This window comes from Urocitellus parryii, chromosome 16 (assembly GCF_045843805.1).
Source record: "Urocitellus parryii isolate mUroPar1 chromosome 16, mUroPar1.hap1, whole genome shotgun sequence".
NCBI classification, from domain to species: domain Eukaryota; kingdom Metazoa; phylum Chordata; class Mammalia; order Rodentia; family Sciuridae; genus Urocitellus; species Urocitellus parryii.
The window spans coordinates 15,079,882-15,096,209 of record NC_135546.1 but is presented as its reverse complement, the minus strand read 5'-3'; the positions used below and the strand labels follow the sequence as shown (position 1 = coordinate 15,096,209).

The window sequence follows — 16,328 nt, the reverse complement described above, 5'->3', positions numbered from 1 at the left end:
ACTCAAGTTCCCTCAAGGACTGATGTGCGCAGAGCTCCCACATTCCTCAACATTGAGAGTGGATTTCTGTGGCTTTGATAGTGGAAAAATAAAATCGTGGCCAGGTGTTAAAGCTTTGATCCAAGTTTCCTTTTTCGGGATCTGAGATGAAAGGGCTGCTCCAACGTTGCCTTGTGTGCACTCTGTAAGTCAGTTTTGGGGTGCCGGGCTCCTGCTTTTGCAGGTTATTTGATCTCTTCTGCCTGCAGACTTTTGAGGATTTTATCTTTCAAGGCTAGCGGCTTTAGCAGAATGCCTCCGAGTTCATTATTCTGGGTTGATTTTTCCTGGCATCTGAGGGAGTTTCTTTCAATGTGTGGACTCAGCTCTCCATATCTGAAAATTTTCCTTGGAATATTGTTTTAAACACGACCTCTGTGCCACTATTTTTTAATCTTTTTTTCCCTTCGGGAACTCTGAAAATATAAATATTATTTCTTTGCCTACCTTCCACGGTGTTTTTCTGTCTTTCTTCAATGCTCCTTTTCAAGACTATTTTCTATGGGATACCTTGTCATTTTTTTCCTTCATGTTCTAGATGATTTGTTTTTTCTTTTCTTCATTTTTTCCCCCCTGAGTTCAATGAACTCTCTTCATTTCTTCCTGTCCATCTCCCATTCCGCCCACAGCATCACTTGTTAGTTTGGAATTTCTGGTTTAAGTTGCTTTCCGCATTGTCAGATTCCCAGTTGACTTTGTCTAGTTCTGTTGGTGCTACAGGGTGTGGCAAAAGTGAATGGGCTCCTTTGTCCCCTCCCTCTCTGCGGCCCTCCTTGCTCCCTACTCTTGCATAGGCGCCAAATCTGCCATGCTACGTGACACAGCACAATGCTCTCAACCCAAAGCAGCTACCATTCTTGAATTTCCCTGTCCCCGGACCATGAGCTAAACAAACCTTTTCTTTATAAATTACCCAATCTCAGGTGTTCTGTGATAGCCATGGAAAATGGACAGAGACATGTGAGGGCTGACTTACAATCTCTTTCTACTTCATATTTGGTCTTCAGAGGAAGGGTATGGTTGTTTGTTGATCTGTGGGAAACTTCTATTCTTTTCTTTTTTAATGCTTTTTTAAAATTTGTTCTAATTAGTTATACATGACAGTCGAATGCCTTTTGACACATCATAAATAAATGGAGTATAACTGCTCATTTTGCTGGTTGTACATGATGTAGAGTTACACCAGTCACGTAATCATATATGCAAAGAGGGAAATAATGTCTGATTCAACTATCCTTCCTACCTCCATATGGCCTCCCCTCTCTTCATTTCCCTCTGTATAATCCAAAGTAACTCAATTCTTCCCCAGCCCCACCCCCTTATTATGAATCAACATTAGAGAAAATATTCAGCTTTTTGTTCTTTGGCATTGGCTTATTTCACTTAGCATGATATTCTCCAATTCCATCCATTTACTGGGAAACACCATGGTTTCATTCTTCTTAAAGGGTGAGTAATATTTCATTGTGCATATATACCACAACTTCTTTATCCATTCATCTATTGAAGGGCACCTAGGTTGGTTCCATAGCTTAGCTATTATGAATTCAGCTGCTATAAACATTGATGTGTCTGCGTCACTGTAGTATGTTGATTTTAAGTCCTTTGGGTATAAACCAGGGAGTGGGATAACTGGGTCAAATGGTTTCATTCCAAGTTTTCTGAGAAATCTCCATACTGTCTTCCAGAGTGGTTGCACCAATCTGCCATCCCACCAGCAATGTATGAGAGTACCTTTCCCCCCACAACCTTGCCAACATTTATTGTTGCTTGAATTCTTGATGATGGCCATTCTGACTGGCTACTCCTGACTTTATATGGTAGCTGTGTATGCATGAAGTCGAGTCCGTTTTGGGGGTTGCTGGGTATTTGATAATCTTCCTGGTTTAACAGCCTCCTCTTTCATCTGTAAAGTCCGAGGACTCAGCACGGTTCTGTCTTGCTGGTGGGGGCAAGGGTGAGTTCTCCTCTTTATTTTTGGATTTTAGGGTTCTCTGTTGTTGTCATGGCTGTTTTGCGGGGCTCTACCTCTTTCTTGTTTTTTCCTTCACCACCCACTTGAAGCTATGATCATTTTCCTATAAATCATGTCTGTCCCTGTAATGAGGCTCTGCCTCACTTTGGGGCCCAGAGCAAAGGAGTCCCCTGACCGTGGGCTAAATCTCTGAAACCAAGAGCTAACATGAGCTTTCCCTCCTCTCAGCTGCTCTGGTTGGGAATTCTGACCCCTGCAGCAGCACAAAGCTAACTCAATTATCTTTATTATTATTTTTTTGTTCTATTTACCTTTGGTTTAATTTGTATTTCCTTTCCTGCTTAAGATTCAAACTTAACTTTTTTTTTTAAATGTAAGCATTTTTTTTTCATTCTGATATAGGTATTTAAAGCTGTCAACGTCACTGTATTTTAACTGCATCCCACAAATTTCGATATGTTAAGTTTTCGTTACTGTGAAGCTTGAAATATTTTGTTCTTTGAACCATGAAATATTTAGAAACGTGTTGCTTACTCTGCGTGCATTTGGGGACTTTCTAGATATTATTTTGTTAAGGATTTCTGATTTACCTCGGTGGTTGCCAGAGAATATATTCTATATAATTTCATTCTTTTGAAATATTTTGAGACTTATTTCATGGCCCAGGACAGGGTCCATCTTGGTGGATATTTCATGTCCATTTGAAAAGAATTATACTCTGCAGTTGCTGGGTACAGATTTTTGTAAATGTCAATTAAGTCGATGTGACTGACAGTGTTCATATTTTACGTCTTTATTGATAATTTGTCTTGTTCTATCATTAGTGAGTCAAAGATGTTAAAATCTCTAAGTATGATTGTGGATTTGTCTATTTCCCCCTTTGGTTCTTTCTGTTTTAGCTTTATTTATTTTAGCTTTTATCATTCATCCATCCATCCATACATCTGTCTATACGTCCGTCCATCTGTCCATTCATCCCTCCAGGTTTTGATACTGGGGATTGAACTGAGGGGCACTTTAACACTAGGCTACATTCCCAACCATTTTTATTTTATTTTTTTTATTTTGAGAAAGGGTCTTTCTAAGTTGCTAGGGTCTTGCTAAGTTGCTGAGACTAGCCTCAAACTTGTGATCCTCCTGCCTCAGCCTTCTGAGCAGTCACAGGAGTTACAGGTGTGTGCCACCATGCCTGGCAGCTTTATGTATTAATCTCCGTTATCCGGCATAAACACATTTAGTATCATTAGATCTTCCCAATGAATTGTTCCCTTTGTTATTATGAAACATCTCTCTTTTTCTCTAATAGTACCCTTTGACTTTGATTTGATGTCTACTTTCTCTAATACAAACACAGCAAAGCCAGTTTTCTATGCTTATTGTTTGGATGGTATATCTCTTCCTTTTTTTTTTTTTGGTAAATTTCTCTGGGTCTTTAAATTTAATAGGTGCCTCTTTTAGATATTTTATAATCGGATCTCACTTTTTAAAAATCCTGTCTGACAATCTCTCCTTTTTAGTTGACATATTTGATCCATTCACACTTAGTGTAATCACTAATGCAGTTACATTCCCACCTAGCCCTTTGTGTTTGTTTTCCTTCTGGTCTTCTCTTGTTTGTTTATTTTGCTTTCTTCTACTCTGTTGTGCATTTCCAGCTTTCTGTTCAACTACTCAGTATTTTGTGATACTCGGTTTTATTTCATTTGTTGGCTTTTTTAGCTCTGTTTTATTATTTTCTAAGCAGCTGGGCTAACAATACACATCTATAACTCAGCAGAGTCGACTTAAAGTTAACAATGTATCCCTTTGTACCTCCTCTACACATCTGTCCCTTCCCATTTCTGATTATTATTCTGACATTGTGTTCTTTGAAGTAGACTTCAGGACCAAATCATATCACTAATTGAAAAATGGACCAAATACTCCAGTTAGAAGGCAGAATATGATCAGTCTGGATTTCAAAGCAGTGTAAAATCTCTATATCAGGAAAGAGCACCTGGACTGCAAGGAGTACCAGAGACGCAGACTAGGGGATATTCCAGGAAGGTCAGCAAATCTTGGGCACTGGGATTAGAGCAGGATAGAGCGAGTCTTGCACTTTCTGCCTCCCCAGCTCAGCCTCGTAGGTGTTCTGGAACATTCCTCTGAGTGTATTGGCAGCTGTCTAATTATGGTATTTTGAGCTAAGAATCATATGAGGTCACTTGTGAGCTATCTCCTACCCAAAGAGCAGGAGCCCATTGACAGAGCTTTGCCTGCATTTGCAAACCTCTGGTCTAGCTCTGGACCCCTGGTTTCTGCAGGGACCATGTCTATGTCTGATACACACAATCCCAAGAAGGGAGGGCCCTGAGCAGGTACAGCTTCCTCCTGTGAAGTCCACACTCGCCGGCCTGCCCAGCCTGGTGGTCAGAGGGTGCTGGCCCTGACTCTGCACAGCAGACAGAGGTAGCCACACTTTGCACTGAGGCTCACCAGGGAGGCAGCGTGGTTGTTTACCATGGAGGTGGGCACAACTGGCATCGAGCAGATGCAAGCCAAGGAGGCTAGACCGCCCTGTGCTGCCCTTGACAGACCATCCCCCTGGACATTCTTGTATGGGAAAAACCTATTTGCACTTGTCTGAGTTTGGAGCCTAGCTTCCTATGTCCATGCAAACAAAACTATTTTTGTATTTTTTAAAAAATATATACTCTATCTGCCCAGAATTCAAACACCATGAAAACCAAGGGAAGGGTTTTCAACCACTGGCCCCACAACCTTGCCCACGCTGGGTTTGACACAAACACGTCCATCTACACCTAAGGCCATGACAAACTGGGGTGATCCTACATCTAGAACAGGGGAGGGAGGGAGACTCTCCAAGCAGAGAGAGCAGCACGTGCAAAGGCCCTGCGGTACGAGGGAGTGGCTTATGTTGCCGAAGGGAACAGACCACTGAAATTGGGCAGAGTGGGCATGGGAGGATGAAACCCCAGGAGCCTGGCCTATGCTGAGTGTAGCACCCATGAGCAGCTGAGGAAGGCTTTGGGTTACAGGAGTGAGGGGAAGTGTGAAGGTGCCCCCTCCTGAGGTCCTGGCCTGTGGATGACTGGTGGAACCACCTCTCAGGACCTGAACCCAGGAGATGAAGACCGCACCGACATTCTGCTCATCCATCTCCCCCGGGGCCTCTTAGGACCCCCCAACCTGCGGCAAACTCACCTGACTCTGCCACCTCGGCAATGGGTACCCCCTGCTCGTATGCCATGAAGCCCAGGACTGAGAAGATGGCAAACCCGGCCACGAAGCTGGTGCCGCTGTTCAGGCAACAGAGCATGATGCAGTCCCTGTGGGGAAGCAGCAAGAGGGACTCAGGTCAGAGTGGGCGGGACGGGTGCATTGCCGGAACACTGTCCACCTGAGCGCTGTGGGGGGGCAGGCAGGGAAGTGAGGGCAGGCACAGCCCCATTTCCCTGGTGAAGCACCCATAGTTCAGAGAGGTTAGGTGGCTGGCCCACGGTCACACAGCTTCTCCTGCATTTCTCCAAGATTAGGTAGGGCATGGATCACAAGCACAGAGAGGGGGTGGTGAAGGAAGGAACGGAGGCTGGCATGTGGTACAGTGCAGATCGAGTGAGAAGAAACCTGGGAGACAAACCAAAGTCCCCCTGAATCCCTGGAAGGAGAGAAAGCCAGGGAAAGAAGAGGATTATATTCCTGGGAACTCAAAACTGAGAGGATGGGAGAAGCCTCCCTGTGAGACAGCTGCCTCTGAGCCAGGGGACCACCCGGGACCTCACGCCTGGTGCTCCAGCTGCTTCTCGGGGAAGAGGTTTTATCGTGACATCCATCTGGGACCAGCTGCTGCCGACCAGAGCCACATCTCACAGAACTCACGGCTCAGTCTCTGTTCTGCTGCTATGAGGAGCAGCCCCTTCCAGCATGGACCACCTCGTGGAGGGATTTACTGGGGCAGCGGCTCTCATCTGCTCTGGAGAGGGACTTGCCAGCCAAGAAGCCCCCGCTGCACAAAGCCCAGGAGAAATCAGACTACAAATGTCAGGGCTTCGTCAACCTGGAGAAAATGGATCCCTGACAGTCTCAGCCTATTGCCAAGTCGGGGCATCCGCCTCCCAGAATCCCAGCCACCAAAGAGCATGGGTGGGGCTGTGGCTTGGGCACACGGCCTGAGTCAATGCCCTGCCATGACTCAGGGCGGGACAGTGACCCAGTGGGTGGCGAGCCTGCTTCTGCAGGACCCTCCCCTGTTCTCAGTAGTCCCTTCCCTGCTTAGACTGCATGAGACCCAAACCTGCTTTCCTCTGGGAAGTTTTGGTTTTACCCTCAAAAAAATAGCCTGGCGCGCCTTCAGGCTGGGGAGATCTAAAGATAGTGGACTTGTATCCCTTTGAGTTTTTTGTTCTCCCAGTTCAACATCCCAGTTCCGTCACCAGCTCTTCATCCTGCTCCTAATCTCTAACGTACCCCGTTCGCCAAGCCCCTCTTCAATTATTACATCCGGGACTGAGCAAGAGGCTCAGACATGGAGTGAGACGTTCACCTCCTCTTCTCCTGACACTGTGCTTCATGTAATGCAACCAAAGGTGATAAGAACATGGTTGGCGACTGACAGGATGATTCTAAGGGAGAGCCTCTGGACTAGGAGTCAGGACCCGTGGGTTCCAGTTCTCCCTGCGGTGTCTTTATTTGGGGTCTGATCTCACCCAGGACAAGGCCAGCTGTTTGGGTAACTGGGTCTCTTGGGACTTGTGCCCCATCAAATCACTCTCAGCAAGCTGTCACTCCTGCTCCCTTCTCGCTGGAGACGAGTGTATTTCCCTGCCCCGCCGACTCTGGCCTTGGCCACATGACTTGCTGTGGACAACGAGACGTGAGCCAATGTGACACAAACAGAGGCTTGAGTTGTGCTGGCCTAATTGGACTTGTCCTTTATCATTTCTGTGATTTTCCATGAGAAGAATTCCTCAGGGGAGCTGCCATCTCTTCAGCCTGGACCCCAGAATGCACACACATGGCACGCACTTGAGCTTGGCCTGGAGTCAGACTCACCCAACCCTCAGCCCGGAGAATTTCCCTGGCTGACCGGCAGCCTGGAGAGCAGTAAGGGAAAATGTTTGTTACGGTCAAACTTCCCTGAGGTCTGGGGCTGTTTGTTACACAGCATTAATGTGGCAGTGGATGACTGATACAGGTTTTTTTTTTTTTTTTTAAATCACTCTGTGAATGCTGGCTGGGCTGGTAGCCCTGCCACATTATCTGCAAACCTCATTTGCCTCTGCTATACAGGAAACTCAGTCCAGGCCTGGATGAGGGCCAAGCTCTTCTTAAGGCAGAGACAAATCTGCTTCTCCTGCCTGGGTCCGGGAGTCTGGGGTAAAATGGGCCTGCTTTATTGAACAGAGTGACATGAGATGGTGCTGGGAATGCAATGGACGCATTGCCTCCACGTGGGCTACATTTTGGACTTCTCCTGTATTATTCTTATTTATTTTGGGTACCAGAGATTGAACTCAGGATGTGGCCCTCAACCCCAGAGCCACACCCCCAGCCCTATTTTGTATTTTATATAGAGACAGGGTTTCCCTGAGTTGCTTAGCACCTCGCTTTTGCTGAAGCTGGGTTTGAACTCACCATCCTCCTGCCTCAGCCTCCTAAGCCGCTGGGATTACAGGTGTTCACCCGCCCCCATGCCCGGCTCCTATATCGTTTTTAAAGGAGCTGCAGCGTGTCAGGCCCTACACTAGGTTTCACTCAGACCTGGAGGACCAGAAAAGGAGAATCAGCTACTGCAAGTCTCACAGTCACTTGTGAAGTTTGGGATGCATCTGAGATGCTATTTCCAGGAGCTGAACAAAAATGATGTGCCCCAAGAAGTAAGATTTCCAGAGCCTGGGTTTTGGACAGTTATCTCTGGGCATCCATACAGAGGGCAAAAAAGAAAATGTCCCCAGTTACAAAATCCCCATCTTCCTGCAGAGGTCTCTTGGGTGACTTCCTCCAACCACAGAGTGACAGGTAGACAGAGAGGGAAGCTCTCAAGGGTCGTAGGGTCCCTTCCATCCCTGTGTCCTGCTCTCCAGCCCCTGGGGCATCCATGCAATCAGGCTGTTGTGGCCTAGTGCTGTGTTCTCTGAGGGGACGCTCTCCCCTGTCCGCGTGGGTCCATTCCCATCCCTCTAATTCCTTCCCTGCGCCAGCTCGAGAGCACTGCTTAGGTGAAAGCCTTATATAACCAGTGCTTTGAAGTCAGCAGGAGCTCAGCTGGGCTGGTAAGACCTCCAGAAGCGATTATGCTGTCAGGAGAGAGGGTATTAATTTACTCCGTCTGAGATGGGAAAGACCTGCTTGCAGAACGATTTTGAAACAGGACTAAAATGAGCCTTCTGATTTTTGCAATGTCACCTAGGGTATTTGCTTTCTTCTGCTGATAAGAGACAGAAAGGAAAAAAAAAAAAAAATCCCGGGCTGTTGGATGGCAAAGCAGAGGGATTGGGGGGTAGCTGGTATCGGTCACTTGGGTGCACATTTGGAAGAAGCAACTGCCCAGGGACCCAGACTGGTGACAAGACAGCTTCGGCCAGATTCAGATCTAATAGCCTGGAAGGAACTGGCCACCCCTGGTAGTATCAGGGCCAGGAAAGCCATATTCTATCAGCAGCTATGGCAACACAAGCAAGTGACTTAAATTCCATGGGCCACCGTCTCCTTGTTGGTACAAGTGACAAATGGGTGTCTTATGGCATGAAAGCCAGCGCGAGACCAGGCCCACAGGATACAGGAAGAATTGCTGGTGTCCTCTGGCTCCTGATGGCCTGGCTGGAGGGGATAGTCAGTGATCACGAGATTACCAGTGTCCAGAGATTGAATTTGGGGCCCTCGACCACAGAGCCACCTCCCCAGCCCTATTTTGTATCTTATATAGAGTCAGGGTCTCACTGAGTTGCTTGGGGCCTTGCTTTTGCTGAGGCTGGCTTTGAACTCACCATCCTCCTGCCTCAGCCTCCCAAGCCGCTGGGATTACAGGGTCCCGTGCTGAGTGCCAGCACCTCTCTGAGACAACCCAAGGGGGTCGTCGTCAGCCTGGGCTGGGAGCCTGCTTGTGCTGCTGTCCCTAGCTGAGGGCCTGTCCCTGGCTGCCCGTGGTTCCCACTTCATACCGTGGTTGACAAACTGCCTGATCTCTCAACCCCGAGACCCATCTCCTCAGTGACAGCCTGGAGCACAGCAAGGGTCTTACAGAAACCTGGCCCAACCGCCCACCTCTCCGGCATCCCTCCTTCCAGCCACACTCAACTGCTCCTCAGCCCAAGGGCCCCAGAAACCCGGCCCAGGGGCACACGCCCCTCCCACATGCCCTCACCTACACTGAACGGGGATTCGTTTTTTTGGGTTACTGCTCATGATCTAGTTGAGAAAAACAATCTTGTTTTTATAAGAGTCTGTTGCTTATTTTTCTTTTCTCTCTTCTTATTTATTTACTTTGCTGTGCTGGGGATGGAACCCAGGGCCTCATGTAGGCTGGACATGCACTCCACCACCACGCTGCACACCCAGCCCTAATAGGACTTCTCTCTCTTTCCCTCCCTCTCTCTCTCTCTCTCTCTCATTGTACAGGGGACTGAACCCAGGGGTGCTCTATCACTGAGCCACGTCATTCAGCCCTTGTTAATTTTTATTTTGACGCAGGGTCTTGCTAAATTGCCCATTAACCTGCCCTGTGCACTCTCCTGCCTCCATAGCTAGGATCACAGGCATGGGCCCCTCCCCTGTGCCTGGCTGTAGTTTATTTTTCTTTTGTATTTTAGTGTTTTTCATATTGACACATTCATCACCTTAACAGTATGGATCTAACCCCACTGAATATCATATTATATACTACTACGCCCTTTAGTTTTGAGGATGATTTTCATATTTTATTTAGAGATAAACATACAGGGGTTGTGGCTCAGTGGTAGAGTGCTTGCCTAGCATGCATGAGGCACTGGGTTCGATTCTCAACATCACATATAAATAAAAAGAATAAAATAAATGTCCATCAACATCTAAATAAAATACAATATATAGATATTTGTACTAACTTTTTTTTTTAAATTAAAGTCAATAAGTACTCATAGTAATAGAAAAAAAAACAGAAAAAGATCTTAATGGTATAGGAGGTATAAATGAGGGGGGGACATCTCCGCCCCCTGACTTCCCAGGCCCAGTCTCTAGGCTATTTTGAACAGTTTTTAAAAATTTCTTAATAGGGCTGGGGATATGGCTCAAGCGATAACACGCTTGCCTGGCATGCGCGGGGCACTGGGTTGGATCCTCAGCACCACATAAAAATAAAATAAAGTTGTTGTGTCCAACTAAAAACTGAAAAATAAATATGAAAAAATTCTCTCTTCTCTCTTTAAAAAAATTTCTTTATAGAAAATTTTAAAGTTTAGAAGTCTAACAATCTATATTTTTAAAAAATATTTATTTTTTAGTTGTAGTTGGGCACAGTATCTTTATTTTATTTATTTACTTTTATGTATTGCTGAGGATTGAACTCAGGGCCTCGCATATGCTAGGCGAGCGCACTACTGCTGAGCCACAACCCCAGCCCCAACAATCTAGGTTTTTGCTGGGTGTGGTGATGCACACCTATAATCCCAGCAACTCAGGAGGCTGAGTCAAGAGGATTGCAAATTCAAGGCCAGCCTCAGCAACTTAGTGAGAACCTGTCTCAAAATAAAAAAAATACAAAGGGCTGGGGATGAGGCTCAGTGGTTAAGCATCCCTGGGTTCAATCCCCAGTACCAAAAGAGAAAAAAAATTTTTTTTACATGAACCAATGTCACTCTCTTCCTTTGTGATTTCTTTTTTTCTAATGATTTTTACATGTTTTCCCATTCTGAAATTAAGTATTTTATTATTCCTTATTTGAGGATAGTTCCCTTTCAAAATTCAACTCTTTAGTCAATTGTATTATGTGACTATATGGGACGAAGTTTGAGGATCTAACTTATTTCCCCCAAATATTCATCTCAGAATCACTTGTTCCAACGCTGTTCCTTTCTCTACCAACATGTGACGGGGAACGGCTTTGCTGTCATTATTCCACAGTCTTATCTCTGGTGATCTTGGGGTCTTAGAAGAGACCCTCTATCATCCACCTGTAAGTACTCCCCCAACCTGTGAGGGCTCTGAGTCCAGAGGTGCAGAGACCTCAACCAAAAGATAATCACGGTACAGATTTCACTTGCCCCCGTGCTGCTGGGAAACTCTGGGCACGTGCAGGTCTCAGCCCTGCTGTGGGGCTCCCCTTGCCACCTGGGTGTGGCCATCTATAGGAGGTCAGGGAGGGAGGCCGGTCAGGCCAAGGGGCAAGGCGGGGCAGCAGCCACTCCAGGTGGGACAGGAGAGAACCCTACAGTCAAGGAAGACGGGCAAGGAAGCCGATTTGTGAATAGATGGTGGAGGGATAAGCCCTTCTATGTTGGAACACCTGAGTCACCTGTTGATGTTGCCACTAGTGAGCTGCGTGACCTTGGGCAAGTTCCTTGCCGGCTCTGGGCTAAATTTGTGCCTCCAAGTAAGGTGACACCGACAGAGGCTAGAGAGAGATTCTGGGGGGCGGATTCACCTTTGCCGCAGACTCTGATTGCTCTAGTAGCCCTACCTCCTCTGGTGGCCCCCTCTTTGACCCTTGGGCAGGAGGAGGTCAGCCAACAGCCCATATGTTCCCTCCTGGGCCCTGCAAGGCAGGCAGCTGAAGGGACTGGTGTGATGCTGCAGAAGGGTCCCCGGGAGCAGGGAGGAGGGCAGGCGGGCCCCGGGGGTGCTCACCTGTAGCAGTTGTTGTTGTAATTGTTATAGCTTCCCAGAGCAGTCAGGCAGCCCAGGCAGATGGCGTAGGAGAAGAAGATCTGCGTCCCAGCATCGACCCACACCTGCAGGAAGGACAAAGAAGTGGGCATAGAGGTGAGTTCAGTGTGTGTGTGTGTGTGTGTGTGTGTGTGTTGGTGGGGAGCGGTGTCTTGTTTTCTGATATCCCCCACCCACCATAAAATCGTCCACAAAGGGATAATCAAACTTCCTAATCTTCTCAGGACCACCTTTTAAAAAGTCCTAGTTTTGTGGACTTCCTGATGAAATACATACGACGCTCTAAGTGAATTCCAGAATCTTCCGGAGGTTATGGATAAAAGCTCACAGTGTGGAATGAATTTGGATGTGGAGGACTTTGGTTTCAGCTGTGTGCCCTTGGAAAAGTGACTTAAGCTCTCTGAGGCACAGTGTCCTTACCTGCAAAGTGGAGAAAAAAACTTGTCTGTCATTCAAGCAAGGAGCACCACCCCTCTGTGGGGGTGCATGCTTGCTCCTAAGGTAAGTCATGTGTGAGCCAAACGAACGCTGTCATTTCCTGGTGGTTAAGAGGACCACAGGAACACAGTCAGGAGACTCTTCAAGGCTGGCATTTGGACAGCCTCCCTGAGCACAGAGGAGGCAGGGAAGCGGTCATCAGGGGCTCTCTTGGAGCTCGGCTCCCAGAATTTACCTAGGAAAATCTCCAGCTAGAGCCCAAATGCGGCTGATGAGACTCATGCTTGGGCATTATGTACCCTCTAGAGAATGGCATTTGGCACTTATTAGGCACTTATGATGTGCCAGGCATCTTGCTGAACCTTGACACATGACCACATGAATATTCACAGTATCAGTGTGCAGGAGGGACTATTAGCTCCCTTTTATAGCCTAAGGAGACTGAGGAACAGTGAGGGTGAGTAACATGCCCAAGATCACACAGCTGGGAAGGGGTGGATGCAAATCCATGGAGGCCCATCTTTAGAGATGCATGCTTAACTGGTCTCAGAATTTCAGATTTTTTTTTTTTCTTTAGCACTGCTGGGGATTGAACCCAGGACCTCACACATGCTGGGTAAGCTTTCTACCACTGAGATATAGCTTGGATTGTGAGATTTGGAATCAGTCTCAGAAGTCCCCTGGTGTCACCTCTCTCCCAACACAGGACTCTGTTCTCAGTACTTCTGATAGAAGATTCTCTGATTGCCGTCAATGACAGGAAGGGCACCATCTCTAGACACAAATGATTTCTTCTTTATAGAGTCAGACTGTTAGCTCATGTTTTAAAATAAGAAGGATTCCTTTCCAACTGCTGGGGTCACTGGACCACATCTTTCTCTTCTGCCTGGCAGGACTTTAGAGGTCTGAAGAAATCGTGGCTCCCTACTGAACCCCCAACCTCTCTCATTTCCAGATCAACTATCTATATGTCCTCTCTCTTGGGGATCTGATTATCTGGTTCAGGTCACTCTACTCTGGAGTTGCTCAAATCCGTTACATCATTCAACAGACTCCAGGGCTTGCCTCTTGATCTAAGGCATGGATTATTATTATTTTTTTTCCTCCTCGAAGCTGGCTCATTGGGTCTGATCTTGCACCTCCACATGAAGAATTCAGGGAGAGCTATTTCATGAAGTGGGGCTGGGGATGGAGAACACCAGCAGACCAGAGAGGAAGCAATGGAAAGAGGGAATGAAAATTAAAAATAAAAAAGGAACTCTCCGGATGTGGAGGCGCAGGCCTGTAAATCCCAACAGCTGGGGAGGCTGAGGCAGGAGGATCGCGGGTTCAAAGCCAGCCTCAGCAATAGCAAGGTGCTAAGCAACTCGGTGAGACCCTGTCTCTAAATAAAATACAAAATAAGGCTGGGGATTTAGCTCAGTGGTTGAGCACCCCTGAGTTCAATCCCCATTACCCCCTCCAAAAAGAACTTGAGAAATTTTGCTACAAGTGGGAAATTGAGGTTGCTTAAATATTCATAGGAAGGGCCCTATGGAGAAATAAAATGTGGCGGGTTCAGAAGAAAAATGGGTGTATTTTTAATTCCTCCTGCTATGCCTCAGTTTCCCCATTTGCTATCTTTAGTGAATTCCCCTTTCCACTCAAAAGGCGAGTAAACCATACAGAGGTGCAGAAAGCAGGAGGGACCTGGTGTGGCCACTGAGATGCCTGGTTCCTACACATGCGCTCACTTTGGAGTCTTCTGCAAATGAGAGTCCCTCCCTCACTGTCCTCAGGCCAAGTAGGCAGACCAGAGAGAGAGTCCCTGATATAGGTGAGAAAAAGCTTGCTCCCTCACGACAGCACCCCGCCATCCAGTAGAGGGGCTCTTCCCGCGCTCTCCACCCCCCATACTACAGTGGTAAAAACCCTCTGTGTCAGAAATACCAAAAGGAAATTTTAATCCACATGCCCCCAAACCAGTGAAATCACTAGCAAGTCATTTTCTTGCAGTCTGCTCATTAGAAACAACGCTAAAATAGAGAAAGTACCGTTTTTTTGCCTACTCAGCATCCACCTCCCCTTTGTGGCCAGGGGCAGCTCAATTTCCCTTTGGGGAGTCCCTTCTCCCTCACTCACAGGGAGCTTCAGGGGAGGTCTCAGGACGCAGAGCTGGCCAATCAAAACAAAGCATTTCTCCTGACCGCAGTGATTGGCTCAGGGATGAGCAGATGATGCAAGCTAAGCCAATGATGTTGAGAGCCACAGCCAAGGGGCCCCAGCAAACTTCCAGCTGCCAACTGATTGGTTCCTTTGCGGTGATGCTCATTGGGCTGTTTCCCCGCCCTTTCAGACCACGGAGCTGCTCATTGGGGGATTTTTTGGCTCCGCCCATGCAACCCAGCCAATAGGCCTCAAGAGCAGGAGGAGTGGGGGAGGTTGAGAGGCTTGTGGGAAGCCGGTGGTGGCAGTTGGGCTCTGAGGGTTTTTCCTGAGGAGCTGTGTGGTGCGGTGTGTGTGGTTCTAAAAATAAAGTTCGTTTCTTTTGACAAGTGGCTCCTGAATTGTGCCCAGCCAGACTGCGGCATTTGGTTCCCTGTACAATGAGACTCAATCCTGGAACTTTTACTGGACTCTTGCAAACTGGACACCTTCTTTTCTGATGGGGATGCTAAGCTCCTTAACTTACAGAGGCCATAACTGACCATGAAGGAAGAGCTTGCCTGAGAATAAAACCAATCTACAGGAAAGAAAGGAGTCCAGAACCAAGAAATACAGAGATTGGTGCTATGACTTGAGTCCCTAGATCCTGTCATTCCTGAAATTAGCTGCCCTAGAGCATTCAGTTTCAGAGGTCTATAATTTTCTCTTTTTCCTAAGTCAGTTAAATTGAATCACGGTCACTTCAAACTGATATCTTTTGCCTAATAGCAATGGTAAGCTCTTAGAAAAATCCCAGAGTGTGTAAACCCCAGTCCTTCAATCAATGGTGAATTACCGATGACCCAGCACTTACTGAGCACCTTCTGTGTGCAGAATTCTGTGCCAAACTCTCAAAATGGTATCATACCATTTTACACAGCACTTCATCTCTGACCTCAGGAGAAATAAATGAAACATTCACAAAACTTGGTGTCTAGTCCCGAGAGAGGTAAGTAGGGTTGGAGGAGAGAGAGAGAGTTCTATTTGCTTCAGCAATCAGAGAAGGCTGAATGTCTCCTGGAGGAGACATTTTTACACTTGATCTTCATCAAAAGGCTGAGGAGTGATTGAGGAGACATTTCTTTCAACATTGGACAAGATGCAGAAGAGGGCATGCTGGTCCAGGTGAGAGGGGGTGTGTGTGTACTCAAATGATTTTTCCTTCTTGCTCTCCTACTTCTGTAGGGAAAAAGTCTGTTGTTTTCCCTCTAATGGTTACCATTAAACCCTAACCTTTAAACAGTACCTTCAGTCATTCCTTTTTATTCCTGTCTGATGGTTCCCTACAGCGAGGAATATAAGAAATTAAACCATTAGACTATCTTTCTCTTCGTTCCCTCTCCCCTAGCATCAAATATGAAGAAATATTCATTTGCTTCCAGTTAAGAAGTCATTCTATGATGTGGTGGCGCACACCTATAATCCCAGCAGCTTGGGAGGAGACTGAGGCAGGCAGATCATGAGTTCAAAGTCAGCCTCAGCAACTCAGTGAGACCCTGTCTCAAAATAAAAAATAAAAAGGGCTGGGGAAGTGGCTCAGTGGTTAAGTGCCCCTGGATTCAGACGCTGGTATGGAGGGAAAAAAGTCAATCTGTGAAATTATTCTGTGATACTTCTCCTTTACACTTTCTAATTTTTAGTACACAGATGTTATATGCATTATTAGAACAAACCAACACACATCAGGTTCTGTCCTACACCCATTATCTGTAAACTCTACAGGTGACTATAAATTAAATGAGCATCTCTAGGCCTTCCATCAATACCTTGCCAGTTATTTTGGTTATCTGTAGCTTGTTTTCTAGTAAATTTCTCTGGAAAACATCATGGGAGT

At 46.7% G+C, this 16,328-nt stretch overlaps 1 protein-coding gene across 1 annotated transcript in view; it reads right to left on the bottom strand.

The window, feature by feature from the left end:
• The window catches only part of Slc6a11 (solute carrier family 6 member 11), a 128,457-nt gene that overhangs the window by 15,571 nt on the left and 96,558 nt on the right, over nt 1–16,328 (bottom strand). Inside the window, exons 7-8 of the mRNA XM_026383034.2 lie at nt 11,834–11,937; nt 5,219–5,343 (exon numbers count right to left, since the gene is read on the bottom strand). Of these exons, the coding sequence (XP_026238819.2) occupies nt 5,219–5,343; nt 11,834–11,937 (229 nt within the window). The remainder of the gene's footprint in view (nt 1–5,218; nt 5,344–11,833; nt 11,938–16,328) is intronic.